This window comes from Nelusetta ayraudi, unplaced genomic scaffold (genome assembly GCF_046127955.1).
Source record: "Nelusetta ayraudi isolate G7.1 ecotype Tasmania unplaced genomic scaffold, CSIRO-AGI_Nayr_v1 ptg000083l, whole genome shotgun sequence".
NCBI lineage: Eukaryota > Metazoa > Chordata > Actinopteri > Tetraodontiformes > Monacanthidae > Nelusetta > Nelusetta ayraudi.
In genome coordinates, this window is record NW_027466133.1 from 1404276 (window position 1) to 1427288 (window position 23013).

Genomic DNA, 23013 nt, shown 5'->3' on the forward strand with positions numbered 1-23013 from the left:
CGCTGGGGTCAGTTGGAGGGCAGCCGCTGAATTTTTTTGTATTTTTTTTGGCTCCCCTCCCTGTGGTTGCTCGCTGATCCCTTAATCCCCCCCCCCCTCCCCACCCCTTGCCCCCCGCTCCTCTCTTATCTCTTGTGGCCTCTCCATTATTACTGTTATTTATTTTTTCTAGTTCTGCGCGAGACTGGCTGGTAAATGTTATTTTTTCCAAAAAGAAAAACTAAATTTAGCCTCGAACTCTGGACGTTGAGATCAGTTTCCTGTTAGCTCCCGGCCAATTACGCATTGATACTGCCAAGCCGCTCAGAAATGTGATGATGTGGCGTATATCACACATCAGCCCGGCGTCGGGTCGGGTGTGGAGGAGGGTGGGGGGGGTTCTCTCAGTGAGGATCCGACCACACCTCCCTGATCCTGCTTTGACAGCGACGCCTCTAAATACTGTTAAATACTGCTAACTGTAATCCCTTTTCATTTAAAAAACCCTTTTCATTTCTTTTCTTCATGCATTGGGATTACATTCTGTGTCTGTGCACACAGGTGTCTGTGCAATTGAAGTCCAGTGAAGCTCAGAACTTCCAGGACTCTCTCTGGAGCTGCACTCTGGGTTTCCCAATGAGAAGCCGGCGAGGCAGCTGTTGTTCATTATGCATGCACAGTGGATTCAAATCCGCTGGAAACTTCCTTTACTGCTGCTGTAAACACATCCGTCACTCGCACACATTGTGTTTGGTTTTTTCCTTTCCTGCCTTCTTGATTCTGAAGCTTCACATCCAGCCCGTGCCAACATTTCACAAAACTCCACCCACCATCAAAGTTGAGTGACTTTTACACAGTGAAAAAATAACATTGTCTAAGTGTGTGATTCCAATTGACAACTATTTGTTTGCCACAGTTCCCTCAAAATTTGCCTCATGTGGGAGGTTGATGGAAGCTTTGGCGATAACACCACAAGTTAGCTTACAACCACATTTAGCCACATTGAGGCGAGTCGCATGGATTCCAATCGCAGGATTTCTGTCAATGAAAGAATTCCACAGAATTTCATTTTTGTAAAACGTAAGTATCTCGCCCCGCGAGATTTACGTGGGGCGAGATTTTCCGAGAATTACGTCCCGCTAGAATTACGATTTTACAAGATTTTACGAGAATTACGGCTTATGCGCTTCGCACCATTCAATGGAAACACCTGCAAATCGCAAATGTTCTTTGTCTAAATTTTAGAAATATGGCTTTTATTTTTGTGAAAAAAGTGTCATGGAAACGCAGCTATTGAGAAAATGGAAATTTTGGCCGAACTTCCCCTTTAAAATGTGTGCATTAAAGATTCCACATTAACGGGCCAAAGTTGAAGGTTTCTGTCTGCTCGCCGCAGCATGACTATCCCGTCCCGCTTGTGGTCCGTCTGACGCCCAGCCAGAGCTTTTGGTTCCGCTCGGGTCCAGAGAAAATAAATTCTAGCGCTGAAAAGCTCCCGTGGCGTTTGGGGAACATCACCCCGACAGATAGCGTGTGGTCTGAGCTGCACGGCTGCCAGCGGCGCGTCTCCTCACCCGCCTCCTGGCTTTTGAAATCTCGCAGGCATCTTTCTTTTTTATCCTCTCGGAGGGGAAACTGAAGCGACAGCAGAATTCTGGGAGGTTCGGATGGTAAAATGCCGATTGTTACATTTAAAGGAGCAGTCCGCCTAACTGTAAAGCCGTAACTGGGCACGTGAGTTGGACCTTCTTGGTTTGTTAAAAGTATTTATTATTTATTTTTTATTGTTGGAGATTCTGGAGAGAAAAAAATGCCTGCTCGGCCCCTCGTCTCCGCCAGGATAAAGGCCCCTTTTCACATCATCATCATCATCATCATCTTCAGTGGCGGCGCTCGGCCGGCTTGTTTCTGACCCGGCAGGCACGGCCGGCCTGGTGGCGCTTTGTCTTGTTTTTGTTTGCGTCGTCATGGCGACCCCGCTGAGAGCTCCTGCGCAGGCTCCGCCGCCTGGCACCTCGCAGTTTTTCGCAGCGGCCCCGATTGATTTATTTAGCAGGCCTGGGGCGGGGGGGTGGGGGGGGTCAAACCATGACAACCGGGGGTCCCACCTCCGTTCGAGGGCCCTTGATAGCGAGACTTGGCTGGCAGCAGGAAGGAAATGAAAAGGAAGACTCGCTTTTTCTCTTCTTCCTCTCTGGAACAGTGTGTGTGTGGTGTCGGAGGTCTGCAAGGATGTTAGAGGACAATCAAACTTCAAAATGTGGCCAGTGCCTTTTTTTTTTTTGAAACTCGATACAATCACAAATTGAAAGCGATGACGGAGGTGAATATTAAAAAACGTCAATAATCTTTATTATGTCCTGACTGGGTTTACAGTGAAGGTTTATTGGACTCCAGTCTTTCCATATAAGGTCGTCTGCCTCTTCCTCCTCGCCTGCATGACACTGCGTCTCACTGGCCTTCGCTCGCCGCTTCCTGTGCCACAGCTCTCACACTCTGAAAGCAGGAAGTCGGCGGCAGAATAAAAGAACTCTGAGTGGCGGTTTTAACAAAGATTAGCCGCAGCAGCTGCTACTGGAATGGGGAAATGTCGTGTGATGAATACATTTGACCAATGAAAACAATTTGAAGGAAAAAAAAGCTTCCTGAAATGGTGCAAATCATGTTCTTTTATTTTGGCTTTGAAATCTTGCCCGGACTGTCAGGTCTGCTTTTATTTCGCCTCATTTTCTTTTACTCCTGTTGCTAAAAGCTCCAGTTCGTTTCATCTCTTTACAAAGAGCGGAAGACTTTTTTTCCCCCTTCCCCCTCCTGTTTTAACAGCGATGATTCACGCCGTCACTCTGGCCTGTAATGTCTTTTTAATGCCTCTCTTTCTAACGCCTCTTTGTCAGTCGACCGGCGAATCCCACTGTGATCCCTTTTGGAGGAACACTGTGCAGTATTGTGCTGCCGGTGCGCTGCAGCGAGGGAGAGGAGGCCCTCGACATGTGTGGCGCTGAAGGGAGAACCGGTCGTTACCGGTGCCGGACCGTATAGGGAACCGCGGCGGCTCAGGCTGCCATGTGGTGGGAGGCCTGGTACTCTTATTTTGAAAGGGCCTGTCCATTCCAAACAAACCGAAAGGCCAAGATAAAGCAGCACTGTAGCATGTATTTATTTCTTGAAAAAAGTCATTTTCATGATTCATTGATCTTTAAGAGGTTAACAGCACCCCCAACTGACTGACTGTTAACTAGTCTCAATCGCATTTGTAATGGGAGAGGGCGGGTGAAGCACTAAAGAAGATGCTTTCTGATGAGATGCGGGAAGGCAATCGGAGTTATGCAGTCCTATGTCAGGCCATCAGGGGGCGATGTGTTACTTGTCAGGTGTGCTTTTAAATTGCGTGTCGTGAGGGAAGGATCCGGAGTTGCCTCTTTCCAAGGTTGTGGTCTAGTCCCATAGTGGGCCAGCAGGGGGCGCTGTGCCAGCGGAGAGGTTTACAAATGATTTTAAGAAAAAACAACCCAACAAACGTCGCAACCTTAACTTTGGAAAAACCTGGACTGATTCTCAGACGTTCTCTCGCCACCTGGTGGTCATGTGATCGTCCCACTTCCTGCAGTCCCCACCTGTCCCTCTCTTGGTTTCAGCCTCGGAATGCCATGAATTCTTTGCCTCCACCTAAATTTGTCTTGCGTCAGTGTGCAAATAAAAGACTGTTTGACCAGCAAAAGACTTGCGGCCGTAAATGAAACTTTTTTTTTTTCTTCCCCTCCCTCTGAGAACGTTACGAGCGACCTCACCTCCTCCAGGGCGTCTCGAACTGGCTGGGGGGGAAATGGCCGTATATAGCGCCGCGTCGTCTTTTCACACATCCATACAAGGAGAGGCGCTCCCTCCTCTCGCTGCTTCTCGTCCTCTCAACACAAAGGCGCCATCGAGAGGGGAGCCGAGGCGACGAGAGTCCAAGTCTCAGCGGGCTCCTCATCATTCAGCAGCTTGTCTTTTTTCTTTTTCTTCTTCTTCTTCTTCTTCTTCTTCTTCCCTCAATGACCACTGGAACCATCCAGCCGGTTGATGTCAGAGGAGGAGCTCTCATTGTGTCCCAGTTGGCCTCTGCGTCAGGTCGCTCTGATTGGAAGTCCAGTGACTCAGGGTGCGTTTGGGAAACGGCAGCAGGTGCGTTCAAGTGCCAGCCTCTGAGTCAGGAGCCAAACAAAACCAAAAAAAAAAAAAAAAAGGCTGCAAGCTGGTGCATGTGCCTCAGCCCCCCCCCACCCCTCAGCCTCCCTCGCTTTTATGTGCATGTGGCAGTGCTATAGGTTTCCATGACGTCGGTATGCATACATCAGCCGGGCTGCACACTTCCCGCTACCGATGGACTCCTTGATAAAGACGGGAGGAACACAGTGGCTCCCGCCGCTGTCACTTCCTCATTCCTCGTCCCGCTCGGCCTCCCGGCTCTCCCCGCTGCCCTATTTTACTGGGAAGGGGGCAACACAATGGCACATTCTTTATGTCTCGCTGGTTCCTTTCTGCGATGACGGGAAATCTGAGTCGCAGCCGCTTAACCTGCGCGCTTTTTTTTCTTTCTTTCTTCCTTTCTCTCTTTCTTGATTAGCGGCGGGAAGAATAAAGGAATGAGTTGTTTTCTGTTGTCTAGATCACGTCTGACTCATAATAACAGCTGCCAAGGCTGAGAGCACAGTAGTTTTGTTTTCAATCCAGGAAAAAATCCCCCCAAAAAAGAATTTAGAATTGGAATCAAACAGGAAGCATGAATCATTTAATTGACTGCATCAAGTGAAGTAACATTCAGAGAAACAATAGGAATACAACTTTTTTTTGTATTGCGCCACTAACAAGTTTGCAATGGAATACTTGTTGCACTATTTAAATGATAAAAAACAGAAAAACCTCAACAGTCAGTGTTGATTAAAGGGACAGTTACCATTCACCAAGCTTGTTCTGGTTCTGGTTCTGACTCCACCCACATGGTTGTAAATAATAAATATAATAAAGTCGATGCCACTCCTGATCTGCCTGCTGGAACAGCTGTGCAGCTGCTACAGGTTTTTCATCCCCGTCCTGCCCGGCAACAGAACAAGATAGGCTCATAAAATGGGAACGCAGCTTCCTGCTGCTGCTGCTGCTGCTGCTGCTGCTGCTGCAGCTGCTGCACAGGTGTGTTTCTGCTGACTGACGAGGCCTGCAGAACTGGGCGTCATCCTTGTATTTTTTTTAATTTTTTTTTTATGCGTCACATGCCAGTCTGAGCACGTCGCATCTCGACACACGTTGTGATAAACTTTAACCCTCCCATCTCGTAAAGACACAGAAGTGGAAGTTAAGAGCCTGTGAACGGGTTTTACAGTGTTTCTTGCGTAACGTCTGTATTCCCCCCCCCCCCCCCCATTTTTTTGGAATACGCGGGTTTTGAAAAATTGTTTTCAAAACTTAAACAAACAGATTATAAGTGTTGCGTGAATTGGTGCAGCTCTAGAGAACACAGTCTGCAAGCCGCACGTCTGTCAACGCTGCATGTTAACTAAACACACGGCAGTTTGAATCCTGGAGCGACCCGGTCGGTCTGACCAACAAAAACATTCCGTCTAATTGTTGAGACGAATTCCGGCTTATAATTTGTGACCTTTTTATCTGTCTTTTCTTTTATAATTGTAACTAAAACATCAGCCACTCTTTTTTTTTTTTTTTCCCCTGTTCTACGATGCCTAAAATAACTTTTACGGGAGACGCCGGGGCCTTCATGGACCTGCAGACGTTCCAGGAATGTTGCAAAGGTGCATTTTGCTCTCATCTGGCCGAAGTTGCATAACGGCTGAAAATGAAAGATGGACCCGTTTTCCATGAAACATTTGACGTGCAAAATCCTGAAAGTCAACACAAAATAAGAAAAACAACAAAAAAACAGACAGCTTTCCCAGGCAAACGTGTTCAATGTCAATTGCCTCGGGCCAACCTGTTTTCTCTGCTTCTCTCTGGCAGCTGACGGACGGCGGGAAGGCAGCCAGAGCCAAGATGAGCGTCGGCGATGTCATCCTGTCCATTAACGGCGTCTCCACGGAGAGCATGAACCACCTGGACGCCCAGAACAAGATCAAGGCCTGCACAAACCAGCTCAGCCTCACTCTGCAGAGGTAGTGCACACACACACCTCACGCACGCACGCACACACACACACATGCACAGACACGCACGCACGACTCTGCAAATGTTGTGTTTTGGCGACCAAGGACACATTTTTAAGGAGGGAAAAAATCAGTTTGACGCAAGTATTTTCTGCATAATAATCACACATTCATTCAGCTTCAATTCAACCATTGCTGTAACAGTAGTGAGCATATAAACGCATCTGTACGACAAAGCCACATGCTAATTTTGGATTCGCTCTACGTCGGACAAAAAAAAGAAAAGGCAACCGCAGCCAAAAGCGCTGCTCCGCGACAACGTGCCGCGCGTGCGTGCGTGCGTGCGTGCGTGCGTGCGTGCGTGTGTCAGTCGCACAATCTGCAGAAGTCTTCAGATGAGTCTGGGCTCAGACCTGCTGAGCTCATCGACTGCTCCTCCTCGTCTGGAAGCTGCTGCTTTGCTCCTTGAAACGACGGAACCGCTGCTCAGCCAGCGCACGCTTCAGCGAGAAAGAAGTGACAGCGTGGAATTAGCCCAGGACGAGCTCGGCCGTCCATCCGTCCGCTTCCAGACTTCACTCCCCCACACGCTGGACCACTCCAGCGCCTCGACAGAGAGACCCGAGTCCCGCCTGGTGCGTCCTGTTATTCCACCACCACATGGAGGGGAAAAAAAAGAAGGGAAAAAAAAACGGAGCCCCTGCGCTTTAATCGTGGGAAAATAGTCTGAAAATAGTTGTGTGTGTGTGTGTGTGTGTGTGTGTGTGTGTGTGTGTGTGTGTGTGTGTGTGTGTGTGTGTGTGTGTGTGTGTGTGTGTGTGTGTGTGTGTGTGCGCGCGCCACAGCTGCATGTGATCCGCGCAGGCTAACGGCTGCACAGTGAAACATCAAACACTGCCGACAAGTAGGACACGAGTGGAGTCGCCTGCCTGACAGCCAGCAGGAGTTTAACTCATCACACAGGAGACACTTTTTCAATCCAACCACACGGTGCTGCACACTTCCACACGTGCGAGTTACCCTCGACTTTGTATGCTGCAATTTTAGTTTTTTCTTTCTCTGGCCCGTGCAGTCAACCTAACACTGTTGGAAACGCCTAAGCGACCAGTGGACTGGCCCGCAGTGACGTCAGCGAAGCCGTGATGCCATCCGCTGCAGCCAGAGCCGCACACTGCGGTGCTTCAGTGCAACACGCAGAGCAGTTCCAGGAGTTTTGATGGATCTGAGAGTTCCATCGGGGAGGAAACGGACTTTGCTCACCTCCCCCATTTGCGCAGCTCCGCTGGGTTGAGCCCGAGTGAACCGGGAGCCAGTTATGTTTGTGCTCTCTGCCCACTGGGGAACTCTTTGTTCTGCCGTCACGGAAAAAACAGTGCGGCCACGCCGCTCGCAGGCACCGGCCTGCGGGAAGCGTCCTTAGGAAAGAATGATAATGGCTTTTTGTTTATTGTCACTGAAATGAGCGGCGCCAGCGACATGAAACAGCGGCACCCCCCTGCTGCTGCAGAGGCTGCGGCCGCGGGCACCTGGTTCCAAAACCTCAGCCGCAGCGCTGAGGCGGTTCTGGCCGAGTTTGCGCCGGCTCTGACGAACCTGGCCAGCAAAGTGGCTCACACTGCGCCCTTTACATCTTATAGAGCAGTGGAAAAATGTTTTCGGACACCCTCTGCATTTCTGATGTACTGTATTGCACTAAGATTCAGTCTTTGGTCTCCAAGTGTAGTTTATTTTTGGTTGAGTCGCAAATTTGAGGACTTGAGTTGGCTTGGTCTTCATGACTTGAGACTTGACTTAGACTTGAGACAGATGACTCGGAAGACGAGCAAGAATAATTCAATTTGGGTTGAACAGCGGTTTGCAAGGTCTGCCACTCAAAAATCAGTGGCACAACCACCACAACTTCCAACTTCATCCGTCACTACAAAACCCACAAAGAAAGGTAACGTTTGCTCATACTAACATAGCTTAAACTTAACGTGGCTAGAAAGCTAAGTAAGGTGTTATTATCTTCTCAATAAAATGCGCTATCAAAGTGTCTTTTTCTAACTTATTAGCCGGTCAAATTGGTCAAACGTTAGCTAGGTTTTTCGATAACTTGACTTGTGACTTGCTTGACCTGAGCAATGACTTGACTTGCTAGATTTTTTCACCACAGTGACTTGGGACTTGCTTGAGACTTGAAGGTTAAGACTTGAGACTTGTGTGTGACTTGCACATGTGTGACTTGCACTCTCTTGAAACACATCAAGAGAGTGCAAGGACTACAAGTGTGTCGTTTTCTTCTTTTCTTCTAAACAATAAACAGCAAAAGATAATTGCCATTGGTTTGTGTGCCTATGATGCAGCCAGAACCTTTCGAAACACACACAAAAATGCTCTGGCAAATATTTAATGACAACAATTAGGATTGAGTCAAATTTTAAGGTTGTCGGAATTTTTTTTTTCATACACTGCTGTATACAACTGCGCTGTGTCGTTTTTTTTTGAGCTGGAAAAAAAAAAAAAAAAAAAACCTGACCAAAATGAAGGGAACTTGTGTGTTCCAGCACGTCTCTCTGTAAATCCTCAGGTCGGTAATAACAGAGTGAAGCGGAGGGCGATCCACTTCAGCTCCCTGCTGCTCAGCTGTGGTGCGGTGGTCTGCGGAGACTCGGGGGGGTGGGGGAGTGGAGCTCAGACCTGCGTGTAAAACACGATCCGCTGGCTAAAGTTACTTTTCATTTTGTTTTGTTTTTTCGTCCCTTTAATTCATTTCGCGGTCACCTTGTCAGGAGATCCGACTTCCTGCCATTTCGTGGGCCCGGATTCATTCAACTAGTCGGTGCAATCTCGTCCCAGGATAAACATCGTCGGTCGAGTCTCACGCTAAACTCGCATTCCGAGTCTCGGCTGGGCCAGTTCAGAACGAGTGCGGCGGGTTGCTGCTGCCATTAAAAATTACAAATTAAAAGAAGATTTTCCAGCCGCACACATCCGACATTCCTCTGTTTTTGTTTCGCCTTCCTGTTTTTTTCTACGTGGGTTGGTTGGTTGGTTGTTCCACTTGTTATTCCCCCCCCACCCCCCACCCACACACCCACATTGATTTTTCCAGGCATGTCAGATGGAATGTTTCCTAAATCCTTTGGAATCCTTTATCTCATGGATCCATCTGGTTAAAAAGAAAAAAAAAACCCTCCAGGAAGTGTTTGGGAAGGCCAGGCGCAAGCCCGGAACCTGATTGGACGGACGTCCTGACTGTTAAAATCAAGCCGGCCAGTCGGACACGTTGCTGTTTTACCATCCAGCTCCCATGGATGCAGCCATGCTAATCTCTTTAGCAGCAGCAAGGTTGACGGCCACTTCCTGCATTTGGCCGTCGCCCTCTGCTTCCTGGCTTTGTCGTAGCTGAAGGGAAACTGCTTGATTGTGGCATCCGAAGGATGAATTAAAAGAAAAAGTAATTCTGTCATAAATTTGCTTATGATTTAAGATCATTTGGATGCAGCCGTATCACATTCATCACCGCCCCCCCCACCCCCCCACTCTCATTCTTTTTTCTTTTCCGTTCTTTAAATCCACCTGGATCGTGTAACCATCGCGCAGCACGAGGAGCCGCGGCAAATTCCTCTCATGTCTCCCCGCCCACGTGCTGTTTAATACGTGCGCCAGGATGTGACACCCCAGCCGGAGTTCATATAAAGTAGAGGCATAACTCAAAAGACAGATGCTGGCGGTCGGGAGGTTATCGTGAGGGTTCATCAATGATGTTTCTGCTGAACGGGCAGGGAAAGCAACGCGGGGGAGGTGGGGGAGGAGGGGGAGGAAAAGTAATGAAATGAAAGGAGACAAACTGTTTTCGTTTTTCCTCTGTGGTCAAATCTGAGAGTCTGGGCTGCTGAGGGACCTGCGGTGAAAGCCAGCCCCACCCCACCCCACCCCCCCACCTCCATTTGCTCCTCCATCAGTCGGTCAAGTGGCTGTGACTGTTTCTCTTGGCCCCTGGAGAAGACAGGATGGGGTTGAGATGTTGGAGGACGTCCGTCGTCTCCGCCCCCTCCGTTCTCACGTGTGCGTGTGAAGGACGAGCGAACAGACAGGACAGTGTTGCAGAGAGCCGCAGAACCCCCCCCACCCCCATCCTATCTCCACATGAACAGTGGAGAATGTGCTTCTTCTTTTTATTTATTTATTTTTTACAGCGCACGTTGTTGCTTAGTTTAGATTTCCCTGCGTATCAGCAAGGTCCTTTCCTTAGATAAATCTTTTATAAATGAGCTGCGGTAATTCAATAGCACGAGGCTTCCTGATTGGATTATGTGAGACGGGCTGAAAATGCCATCTGGCCTGAGCAAAGCTGTGCGTTGTGTCTCGCAGGGAAATCGGTGTTGACGCAAAAGTGCAAACAAGATGTGGAAAGATTTTTCAAGAGCCCATATTTGGCGAAATATACAGTACGCCCACGTCCCTCCCTGCCACCGCTCCTCACAATAACTCGTGTCAGTTGTCGGAGAAAAAAATCTATATTATTTTCGTGTGACGCTTTTTCAAAAAGGCAAACAGTATGAAAGAGGATTATGGCCACAAGAAGAGAAAAAAAATATTATCGGAAGGAGAATTTTTTTCATTCATCATTTGGATTTCGGGAATAAAGTCAAAATTTCGTGAAAAAAGTCAATGTAAAATTGATGCATTTTTTTGAGTAAAGTCAATATAAATAAAAAAGACGAAATTTCATTAATAAAGTCAACGTTAAAAAAGACTAAATTTTGGGAATAAAGTCGATTAAGTGGACAGGCTAAAAAGGCTAAATATCCTGTTTTCTGGAGACCTGTGGGAGGTGAGGGAGGCTAATCAGCCACTTGAGGTTGTTTTTACTGGATTCAGGGAACCAAACTGAACATGTTGAATTGAGCTCCCGCAGTTACTTGTGGACTTTTTGAAATTGCGCAACTCTTACACATATTTCTTTCTTGGATTCACCCAAAAAGTTTTATTTTTGCACAACTTGGGTTGGACTCGCTGCTTAACCCAGAGTCCGGGATGAAAGAACATCACATCCTCGGGGAGACGAGCGTAAACAGGATCAGAGGAGCTCCGGGCCGAGAAGATCCTTGTCGTCGGGATGCATCTAAACTATCCGCTTACCCTGGGATTTTATTTTATTGTATTTTTTTTTTCTTTTTACCATGAACACGTAAACACGGCCACGCCAGAAAATAAATATGTGTCCGTCCGCTGGGCCTGGCCAGCTCGGAGGGTCCCAGCTCGGCTGGACCACCACAACAGTGTTTGTTAAGGCTGTTTTGGGAAAAGTCAGATAGACGGGAGGGAACCCGCCCTGCTCGTCCCGTCCACACACACACACACACACACACACACACACACACACACACACACACACACACACACACACACACACACACAATCATTCTCCACAACACATCATGTGTAATATGCGGTTTGACCTTTGAGCTTTTTCCCCTTAATTCTAATTTTTTAAGCCCTTCTTTCTTGCCGCCAGCTGCTGTTTTTCTCCAAACGCAGCTCCAGCAACGGCTGGAAAATCGGCGCACTTCTGTATCGAGTGTCGCGTGGAAAGTGCAAAACATGCACAAGTACGGCAGGCGCACATGACGTCTGCGTCTCGAGCCCGGTGGGCGGGGCTTAACGAGGTGCCAGCTCTGGGCTGCCACAGAGAGAAATGTTTGTAGTCGGCTTCCCTAATATGGCAGCGAGACGTTCGTGCCACACATTCTAGTCTGGAACCGCACTGACTCACTGAACTCTTCTCCGTCTCTTTACATTCTGCGGAGTGAAAGAATCCGGGCCAAACACAGAAGATCATTGTCCTCAAAACTCTCTCTGTCTGTTTCCCTCCGCAGAGCCTCCAGCGTCACGAGAGACGGAGTCCCGAAGGTACGAAGAGACGTTCAGTCGCTCACAGTTTTCACTCATTCACGTGTTGCTGCCGTTTATTGCACCGCGTGCTTTGGTGCCCTTCTGAGGTATCGAATCTACGAAAGAAGATTAGGGCCTCAAGAGGAGAAAAAAATATTACAGGAAAGGAGATTTTTATTTAAGTTTTCGTTTTGTTTTAAGTTGAAATTTTGTGAATAAAGTTGAAAATTTCGTGAAAGAAGTTGACGTAAAAAGATGAAATTTTGTGAATAAAGTCGACGAAGAAAAAAAAAATCAACTTTTTCTTGTATTGGAAAGTTGGAAAAAATCGTAATTTTTTTTCTCTTCTTGTGGTCCTAATCTTCCTCCGTACGAATCGCACCCTGTAAACATTCACCTGCTGGAAAACTTTTTAAAGGTCCCGCATTGATGCAAAAATCCATTTTGGGGGCAGGTGACATTGGCTCCGCCCACTGAGAGTGGGGGAGCCAATGTCCCTGTCCCGTTCCAAACATGTGGAAGGAATGAAGCATTAAAAAGATTAAAACTGTATAATATGGGACCTTTTAAAGTCGGCGGCGCTGGCTGGCATGATTTTGCTTTGTGCAACTGAGCGGATTCACCTCTCATCCGGCCGCAGCAGTTGTGCAGTGACGTTTGGAATGCGGCCGTTCACGCGCATGAGTCCTGATTGTGTTTTTTTTTGTGTTTGTGTGTTTTTGTGCATGCTTGCGTGACTTCACCATCACCCAGGATGAACCGCAGGAAATCATCAAGCCCGTTCCCATCACTCACGCCGCCACCAGCAGCACCTACACCAGCCCCGCCCCTCAGCCAGCCTACAATAAGACGGCGCGGCCCTTCGGCGGCGCCGGCCGCGCCTCCCCCGCCCCCGTAGCCACCATCCCCTCGCCGTCTTCCGCTTTCACGCCGGCCGCCCCCTCGCAGCCCCCGTTCCCGCTGAGGTCCAGCCCAGCCGCCGCCAAGTTGGGCGTCGGCCCGTACCCGGCCTCCTCCTCCTCCCCCTCCCTCTCCTCCTCGTCCAATTCCTCCTCTCCAGCCAGAGTGACGGCCCCTCCCCTCTCCTCCTCCTCCTCTTCCTCCTCCTCCTCCTCCGCCACCTCGTCCCGCCCCAATGTCCCGCAGCCGTCCGTCTACAACACCCCCATCAACCTCTACTCCTCCAACAACGCCAGCGAGGTGGCCATGGGGCAGCGGCGAGGCCTCCTGGAGAGCCAGGGCCTCTCGGAGAACTTCAGCGAGTACGTATCCCTCAAACACTTTCCACATCTTTTCTTTTTCCTCCTTCCTCACACACACACACACACACACATACACGCTTAGGCGGAGCGACCAGCGCCGCCTGTGCTGGACGGAGAACAGACGTGGTAACTGGAAGATTTAATAATATTCGCTCGTGCTGCGTCGGATCCAGGAGCTGCGGTTTCCAGGCCACAGATAATTGGGAAACTTTTTCAGGCTCCTTGAGAGAAAAATGAAATATTATGTGCCGCAACACCACCCCTCCCCAACCCTCACCGCCCCCCGCCCTCTTTTTTTCTTTCTCAGTATAAAACCCTATTTGTTCTGTATTATTCCATCCCCCGATTGTGCGTCTTAATGTGAAAGGCCAAGGGCTCGTCCTCGCTAATGTTTTTGGTGCAGCTGCACGCGTGGAAAAGACTGCACATCTTGTTTGAATCTTCCGGGCTGGAGGAGAGTCTAGACAGGAGGAGAAGTGATGCTGCCTGTCGGTAATTGGGAGTTGAGTTGGCAGCAGCACAGGAGCTGCCGCTGCTGCTGTTGTTGCTGGTGCTGCTGGTGCAGCACTTGCTCCTGATTAGCCGGAATCCTGGCAGCTCTGTCTGTCTGGGAGGTCGGGGGCGGGGCGGGCCTTGGCGGAGTTTGACTCGTCTTCGTTCGAAGCTGTTCGGGGGTGAAAAATCAGTTTGTTTCTTGACTTTCAGGTGAGAAAAGCTGCTTCACACCTCAAACACACCTGGGAAACGGAGTTGTTTTGTCAGGCCCCAGAGGTGAAGGCAGACAATCTCTCATCCGTCTGCCTGGTGTTCCTGCAGAGCCCAGTCGCAGCATGACTGCATGGCTTGCAGTGCTTCGTTTAGGGAGTTTTCTTCTCATGCACGGCCTCTCAGAAGAAAGAGAGGATTAGGGCCACAACAAGAGAAAAAAATAATACAGGAAGGAGATTTTTAATTAAATTTTTTTTTTTTTGAGTTTTAAATTGAAATTTCGGAAATAGAGTCAAAATTCCGTGAAAAAAGTCGACATAAAACAGATGAAATTTCATGAATGAAGTCGATGCAATTAAAGTGGAAATTGGCAAATGGACTGGATTGAGGGTGGATGAACCCAGTTACCCACAGTTAAAAGTAAACTGCTGAAAACAGGTGCATCCTACAAGGTTCACCCACAGTAATCGGGAAATTGGCAAAAACGGAAGTACTCCACTACACTTCCCCGCAGAGCCACTTTATTCTCGACATTTTGACTTTGACATTAATTGCAAAATTGTGATTTTATTCTCAAAATTTCGTCTTTTTTTTTTTACGTCAACTCTCGAATTGAAAACTTGAAAAAAAAAGAAATCTATCTTCATTTTTTCTCCTCTTGTGGCCCTAAAAAACAGTCGTGTTTAGGCACAGTGTCCTTTCCTCTCTGTCTTTCAACTCTCCTCCTTTTCCTCCTCCTCCTCCTCCACTCCACCCCCCTCGGCCCTCAGGACGAAGACGACGACACCAAGTTAGTGCCGCGAAATGATGACATGCACGCTCGAGTGGCTCTCTAACCATGCGGAATGTGATTACAGCCTTTGCCGTCGCTCTGGTTTATGATTAAGGAAGGCATGCCGTTGCACCTCCTTTGAGGGCCCGTGACGAAGCAAGGGAAAAAAATACAACCCTCACATTTCGCCCTCGCCCTGTCGGGCAGTACGTGCTCGTCTTCAAGGTCTGAACAAACTACAGCTCGTAAAATAAACCGCCTGGGAGTCGGGCGGGCGTCGCCGCTCGGTGACACGGGAGGGCTGTGCGACGGCCAACGGTACAATTACACTCGCAGCTCCGCCAGCGCGTCTGCTCGCTGCCCACTATGCGTTGTGCCCTGGCTGAGAATAGAGGCAGGCGTCTTTGATCAGTCGTCACCTCGCCTCACCTGACACACTGCTAGCAGGCTATAAACGGTTCTCAAACTACAGAGAAAGTCCGAGACAGCTTCTCAGGTGTCTGACGTTTGACTGACTCGCACTATGGAGGTGCAGTTTGAAGCAGGACCGCAGCTGCTCAACTGCGTTTTCAAGTAGCTTGACGTTAAGAAAAATCCCTTTTTAATTCAGCAGCGTTCTGCCGCCCCCCTGTGGAGGGTCTTGATCACTGTCACGTTGGCCTCAGAAAAACGGCAGCTACTCTCATGGCCATTGTGGCGTTTTAAAGGATCGTATTCGGGGATGTAGTGGCACCTAGTGGTGAGAATGCAACCGAGTGAATGACCTGCAGAAAGCAGATGGCTTTATCGCCAACTAACTTTTTATTTCCTGAGTATTATTTTCACCGTGCCTCCTGATCTGCAGTTTTCTCCTTGATGGTCAGGACAAGCTCCTCTGTCGACCACATTTTTATTGTTTCACTTTTTTTCATGCATTTTTTTTTACTTACCACTTGCCTGCAGAACTCACTGCCTCCTGACAGATGCAGGAGACAGTTTTGACAACTAACCACCGTCTGGTTCATACGAAGAAAATCGCTGAATAATCCTCCATGTGCATTGAAGCGTGGCGTGGCGGCCGTCTGGGTTATTTGAGACCGTCGTCAGCTTTGCTTTGCGCGCACGTACGACTTTAAAACGTCCTTACCATCTGCTCGGTCGGTTTAAAAAAAAAATAATAAAAAAATCCTGCTTCTGCTGCATCGTCACTCTGCTGTTTGACCTGCGTCCAACAGGAAGCTGAACCTGGAATCTGACCATCAACTGGGCGACCCCAGCAAGAAGCGGCTGATTGAGGACACGGAGGACTGGCAACCCCGGACAGGCACCTCCCAGTCCCGCTCCTTCCGTATCCTGGCCCAGCTGACCGGCACCGAGAACGGTGAGCCGCGACTGTAGCGTCGGAGCGCAGGGAATTCTTCCCATACATGGTGTTCTGTTGATCCTGAGCCATCCTGCTGTCTCTGCGGAGGCTGAGACACGTGGTAGACTGGCTGTCAGGCATCTTCTTTCTAATGATACTGTATATTAATATTGTGGTTTTAAACTTTCCATAAACTTTCTACCGCTGTCAAAAGTCATCCCTTCAGCCTACGAGTGTTTATTGTTGGCTGGTGACTGACGTTGCTCCTCTTCTTCCTCCTTCCTGCAGATCAAGCTCCGGACAACGCTGCCAAGAAGTGAGTGACCGCTGCTGCTTCCGCGCTGGTTCGGAGAAACCGATTATTGAGCGGCCGCGTTCCAATACGTCTTGATCGCCGAGATTTCAAATCCCGCGTTCATCCCCCTGCCCGCCCTCCTCCCCCGGCTGCAGCCTGTAATTCAGAGTTAAACCCTCACATCCTGAACTGATAGTCGTGCTCAATTTGAGGTCTCCCTCTGGATAAGCTGCGGTGGAGTCGGGCTCGGGCTGCCGTTTCCTGCCGATGCTCTCGACTTGATTTAATCAGCGGTAAAACGCAGCCCGTCTGGTCCGGCCCATGCAGCCGCTAATTAAGCACCGCTGCGGGTTAACGGCTGTCCCGACTCCTGCCAGACAGGGATTCCTGCCGTTCCTCCCCCGGCCCGAGAGTCGAGAGCTGGGAAGAGGCGGCCAGTAGTGCACGTTGTCCGCTTTAGCAAGTGGAGTCAGTAACTGGAGTAAAAACAAAAGTCCCCCCCCCCCCCCCCTTAAAATCCTCCTGCTTGCTTTTCTCTTCTGCATCTTTTCTACTCTGTCTTAACTTTCCAACTTTTCCCCCCTCTTTTTTTCCCTCCGGTGTGAACTCTCTGTGAACGATCAGAGCCAACAAATTGGACCCAGAAGTTATTGGACAGGTGTACAACAAGCTGAGAGACCGGCACCACGGCGTCTCTGCAAAGTTACTCAACGTCTAGTTTATTTATTCATTTATTTATTTTGCCCTCGTTGAAGTTGTTTGTGATGCATTCTGTGTCGACCGTCTTTTAAAAAGTCCCATATAATGTTCATTTCGTCTCGACCTGTGCAGATTGGCACACACTGCCTTATAGGTGGAGCAAGCAAACAAAGTAGATGATGGACTCTTTGACTGTTGGAATATTGCAAAATATGGGACCTTTTTAAATACATATATATATGTGTATATATTCTCATGAAGACACTGCTGCAGCCTTAGTTTGGCAACTTATAATCATCCCACAGGTTTTGCAACGTTGTATGCAAGCAACCTCTGTAAGAATTTCTCCCAAATTTAAGCGAAACGACCGTCACTACGCCACTGAGCTCCTCCTCCTGTCTCCCGCTGCTTATCTGGTGCAGCCCGTCTGTATGTTTTACCTCTGCTGCTTTTCATGGCTTTTCCTCAATAAACTGTCGTTCTTTCTTCCTTGCTGTCTGCTGCTTATTGCTCGCTCCTTTCTTTCTTTCCCTTTGTTTTACCTCCAACGTCATCGTATGGTGAAGGCCTACACTAGAAATTAAGCCATCATGCATGAGTGGAAGAGAACCTAATGCATAGATGGAAAAAAATGAGTTTCCTCAGTTGGAGACATTTGGAATAAACACAGTGTTTGTCTCCATCCCAGCGACTCAACATCTCCTCTTCACAATTTACATCAAAACTGGAAAATAAATATATTTCCTGGTGAATCAGCAAAGGAAAATTAGACTTTAGCCATAACTGTTTTAGGGCTGCAACATGTAAAAGTAAAAAACTGTGTCAGTGACAGAACTTTTGCTCTGATCATGCAGCCGAGGTCAGGATCCCGTCATTCAGTTTTCACGAGCTGTGAAATCCTACAAGGGCTGCAGAGCCAAAAGACCACAAGTCTCCGTCAGACGCACTGTTGCTGCCCCCAGAGGTGACGCCTGTTCAGTGCGTTGCCATGGCGACAGCAAGCACAAGTGCACAGCAGTGTGCCAAAGGCGGCCTTATATATTTTAGATTTTCAACAAATAGAGGGAATGTTGACTTTTTTTTTTTTTTGTTCACACAACAATGGCCTGTGTGCTCCCCAGCGAGCCGGCTGACAGGAACGCGCCCGCCGTGCACTCCTCACCGGCGTCCAAGACCTTCTCCAAAACTGCAGCGACGCCCTGGAACGGCAGCGTCACCTCTGGGTCTGCAGGCCGCAGCCCCGGAGCCCCGAGCAGGACCGTCGGCCCGCCGTCACACCTTTCAGGTACAGGAACCACCGCGGTCAGAGGCAGTGGTGTAAAGTGACAAAAATATGTATCATTGCGCATTTTTTAGTGGTTGGACGGTAATTTCGGACCTTTTTCTAGTGGTTATACGGCGTATACCTGTGTATCACGTAGACTACACCGCTGGTCCGAGGCTCTGCCTGCAAGTTGACAGTGTGCAGTTGCACCTTGCAGCCAACAGAGGGCAGCCCCGCACTTTTAAACCATTCGCTCCAGAATCAGATTTTTTTTCTCCCTCTCTCCTTATTTGGGATTATGCGCTGTGTGAAAGGTATTCCGTTAATGAGCTCAGATTATTGGCTTTGCCTCTTCCAGGAAACAGATCAACAATCCGAGAATTTGACGCTTTGTGAAATAACAATCCGGCGATTAGCCATCACGAGACCTGCAGAAGGCCATCAGTCAGTCTGTGGTCTGTTATTAGTGGCGCTCAGAGACTCTTTAAGGAAGGTGGCACACAGTCGGCTCTCAGTTCGCTGCTGTAATTTATCAGATTAGCGCATACTTCAGCATTAGTGCGTGATTTCCTGCAGGCGGCTCAGGACTGGGAACCCCGTGTTGCAGAGAACTGAGAGTTCTTGTGGTTTTAATGAAGGGCCTGGGTGGTTCCAAGACTAATTGCTAATTAATGACACACTCCTTCTGATTGAGCCATCTGATTGGTCATCATTTCACATTGATTATTTTTTATAAGAATGATCGCATTATTTATGTAATAATTCTGAATTAAATTATTTTTTAATTCTTAAAATAAACAAAGTGGAGTCTCGCGGGACGAGATTTGACGAGACTTACGGCTTATGCGCTTCACACCATTCAATGGAAACACCTGCAAATCGCAACTGCACTTTGTCAAAATCTTCGAAACACCGCTTTTATTTTGCGAAAAACTGTCATGGTGACGCAGCGAATGTCTCACTTCCCTGCCGGCGCCCCCGTCGTGTTTATCCAGTCTGTTGTCGTTTCGGGAGCGCTTGGCCTCTGGCCGCCTCTCAGGCCTTTGATGCTCTGAAGTCGCCCGACGCAGCGGATGATGAGACCACGAGGAAGAGTTGTGAATTCTCTCCATATGTTCCGAGAGCAGCGGGAGGAGGAGGAGCAGGAGGAGGAAGAGGAGGAGGAGGAAGGGTGGATTATTTTTCCAGGTGCCTCCTCTTGCTGTGGGAATGCGTTGTTTCCCCTCAGTGGGATAAATTGATCCTTTCCCTGAGCGAGGCAGCGAGGTGGGGGCGGGGTCGCTCTGTCCGGTCCCAGCTGTCTGGAGGTCAGAGGTCACTAAATCATTACCATCCGCTGAGTGAAGGCGCCGAGCTAAACGGCTGCGCCCGCCTGCCGCTTCCAAATGCCCGAGTTTGGCAAAGTGGCTTTAATCTCACCCAGACGTGTTTGAAACACAGAGCCGTTATGTTCTCTTCTCGCTTTCCTTCTTTCCAGGTCTTCCAAAGCTTGGCCCCGCCCCCGTCAGTGCTACCAAGTTGGACCGGCCCACCCTGCAGCCGCACCCGCAGGACCTGAACTCGCTGGTGCAGCAGGCTGAGACGGTCACGGGCGACTCTCGCACGCCGGTGTGCCAGAAGTGCAACAACATCATCAGGTATAAAAGTTTAGCCCGCTGTTTGACAGCCTCCTGATAAAAAACCAAACAAAAACTGCTGCTTTGTTGTTGGAACTTCCGCATGTTTTCAAAGAGGTCAAAGACATTATTATGGTCTGTGAGGGCTTGGGGTGTGGTCACTAACTTGGGTGAGGCATCGGTGCCCCATATGACATCACAAAGGGCTGAATAGATTTCCTGAAAAGTGGAGCCAACAATGTTGTTTCATAAAACTGCAACAACTTCCTGTTTTTTTTAGACCGTAAATGACTTCCTGTTTGGGCTTCTCATCCTGTTTTTTTCCCCGTTCGTCACCAGGGGTCCCTTCCTCATCGCGATGGGCATGTCGTGGCACCCCGAGGAGTTCACCTGCGACCACTGCAACTCCTCGCTGGTGGTGAGCGGCTTCGTGGAGGAGCAGGGCCGCCTCTACTGCCAGCACTGCTACAGCCAGTACTTCGCGCCCACCTGCGCCCGCTGCAAGACCAAGATTCTGGGGGTGAGAGGTCGTCACAAAGTCATGGCTGAACCTGACTGAATAAATGCTCCTTGGTCATTTTTACATGTTTTGAAGCATTTGTTAATGTCCTAAATGAAATTGAAAGAAGAATTAAATGAATTCACTCAATTGGTGCAAACTTCATGGTCTCTCTCTTTTCTCCCGTGGAGCGCAGAAGATCACGAATGCCTTGAAGGACACGTGGCACGTGTCCTGCTTTACGTGCGTGGCCTGCCAGCAGCCAATCGGAGGCAACTCCTTCCACATGGAGGACGGCCAGCCGTACTGTGAACAAGGTGAGAGAGAGAGAGCGTTTCCGTCACCATGTTAAGTTACCAATACCATGTCCACTCCATAGGTTTAAAAAAAAGTACCCGGCTTAGCTTGTGTTTAGCCCGCTGTTTACAGCCTCCTGCTGAAAATGATGATTTGGACCTTCCGCATGTTTGGAAGGTGACAAAAACAAGGAGTTATACCTGAGAATAACCTGAGAGACGCGCACCGCGCACGTGCCCTTTTTGACATTACAATGGGCTGTTTTTGATTTGGTTTGGGTTGAAAAAGTTAGAAAAGCCAGAAGAACTTGATTTGTCATCATCCAAACGCTTCTCTCAGACTACTACTCCATGTTCGGGACCAACTGCCACGGCTGCGACTTCCCGATCGAGGCCGGCGACAAGTTCCTGGAGGCCCTGAGCGTCAAGTGGCACGACACCTGCTTCGTCTGCGCTGTAAGACCACGTCTCCCACCGCCGCAGAAGCACCAGAGCCTCAGAGCCGAAGCTGCGAGCTGCCGGAACAATGACAGTGTGCTTCTGTTGCAGGTCTGCTGCGCCAACCTGGAGGGTCAGCCGTTCTTCTCCAAAAAGGACAAGGTGCTGTGCAAGAATCACGCCCACAACGTCAACGTTTGACGGCACCAACCCACCATACAACCCCCCCCCCCCCTGCAGGCTGAAGTCGGGGCGGAGCTGCAAGACAGCAGCAGTTAGATGTTTGAGTCTTTTCTTAGATTAAAGAAGAAAAAAAACTTGTTTAAGCTGTTTTGTTTTGTTTTTTACTTTTTTTATTTTGGTCCAGCAGCTTTGGGTGATGGGTTTCCACTGTAAGTCTGTAGCTACTCTTCTCATGCCGTATGAATTTTCTTTTGTGATAATTGATGAATATGCAGGAGTGCATGCCACACTCTGCTTTCTCCCCTGCACATGAAAAAAAAAAGTGTGTGTTTTAAGCACTACTTGTTTGTGCTGAGTATTTATTTGTGTTGATGTGTTTCACGCAGAAAAAAAAAAAAAAAAAAGATTTCAAAGTTTACTGACCTACTGAGCCCCTCGGGAGGGATCGCGTTAAGGGATCAAAGGAAACAAAAAAAATGCATTTAATGTGGAAAGAAATGCTTTTGGCAAAATGAGTTGAAAATAAAAGCGATGGGAAATGATGTAGTATTTATTTACTAGAAAGTGTAGGAAAAACGTTGATTTTGTTAATCTACTAATTGTTGTTTTTATTTTTCTGTGACAAAGTGACTTGTGTGTAACCGTTCCCACAAACAAAAATAACAATTGTGTAAAAGGCGACACTTGCCCTTAAAGTGTCTTTTGCATACAGAGCAGATAAGATGACAGTCTATGTTTAACTCGAATAGAAGGACTGATTACTGTTGTATATTTTGCAATTCCTTTAAAATTCAAGTTCTTTTTTTTTGGACAGCAATCTCAAAACGATTCATTATCCCCAAATAATTTTAATATATATATATGTATTTTTTTTCTGTGCATTTCTTTTCAGTAGAGGAAAACAATCTGTCTCCTTCCTCCTATTTTAAATAAAAGGCTTCATCACTGAACAGAGAGAGTCGGATCCATCTCTTCCAACAATGATACATTAAATTGAAACTATTACTTTTTATGATGATTTTTTTTTTTTTTTTTTTTTCAGAATAAGAATAAATACCTTAATCTAGACCGGTAACTGATTTTTATTTTTAATTTTATTTTTTGACGCACCTTTCAAAATAACCAACATTCTGTCGACACTTTTACTTGCCGAGTTTTTTGGGGGTTTTTTTTTGCGTACCGAATTCTAAAAACCCTGCGCTGTGCCCGCCCATCTACACGCGCGCTTTTATGCACGCAGCGCATTCGCACGCGCAAGTGATCCTAAACGGGCTGCAGGAAATAGGCGCGCGGTGAGTGTAGTGGCTGAGGTGATGTGAGATGCCAGAGACAGACGGAGAGCAGCACAGTCGAGCACCGCGCCGCACTTCTCCAAAGACTCCGGAGGTGGGCGCTGTGCAGCGCAGCGAGTCTTAAAACAAAAAAAAAAACAAAAAAAAAAGGAAAAAAAAGAAAAACTCCTCCGGCGATTCTTCGCGCTGCACTCGGACGAACCGCGGCACCAAACAGCGGGACAAGAAGTGAAGAGCAGCGCGCTGAGGAGTTCGCGGCCAGCAGGAGACGGAGAGACGGTGAGTGCAGTTTGTGAAGCCACGCAGCATCCAGCGCGCTTCGAGCTGGAAGTCCTTTTCTGCCGGTCCGGTTCT

General features: G+C 48.4%; 1 protein-coding gene across 3 annotated transcripts in view; it reads left to right on the forward strand.

The window, feature by feature from the left end:
- pdlim5b (PDZ and LIM domain 5b) overlaps positions 1 to 21591 on the forward strand; it is a 31044-nt gene extending 9453 nt beyond the window's left edge. Inside the window, exons 3-13 of one of the 3 annotated variants that reach the window (XM_076044887.1) lie at positions 5971 to 6122; positions 11978 to 12011; positions 12747 to 13255; positions 15950 to 16095; positions 16366 to 16393; positions 18193 to 18356; positions 19813 to 19972; positions 20291 to 20471; positions 20647 to 20767; positions 21087 to 21202; positions 21296 to 21591. In XM_076044887.1, the coding sequence (XP_075901002.1) occupies positions 5971 to 6122; positions 11978 to 12011; positions 12747 to 13255; positions 15950 to 16095; positions 16366 to 16393; positions 18193 to 18356; positions 19813 to 19972; positions 20291 to 20471; positions 20647 to 20767; positions 21087 to 21202; positions 21296 to 21385 (1701 nt within the window). In that variant the 3' untranslated portion in view covers positions 21386 to 21591. Of the gene's footprint in view, positions 1 to 5970; positions 6123 to 11977; positions 12012 to 12746; positions 13256 to 14733; positions 14754 to 15949; positions 16096 to 16365; positions 16394 to 18192; positions 18357 to 19812; positions 19973 to 20290; positions 20472 to 20646; positions 20768 to 21086; positions 21203 to 21295 lie in introns of all 3 variants that reach the window. The other 2 variants (XM_076044888.1, XM_076044889.1) reach the window with 2 other exon arrangements.
- Positions 21592 to 23013: the final 1422 nt, after the last annotated feature.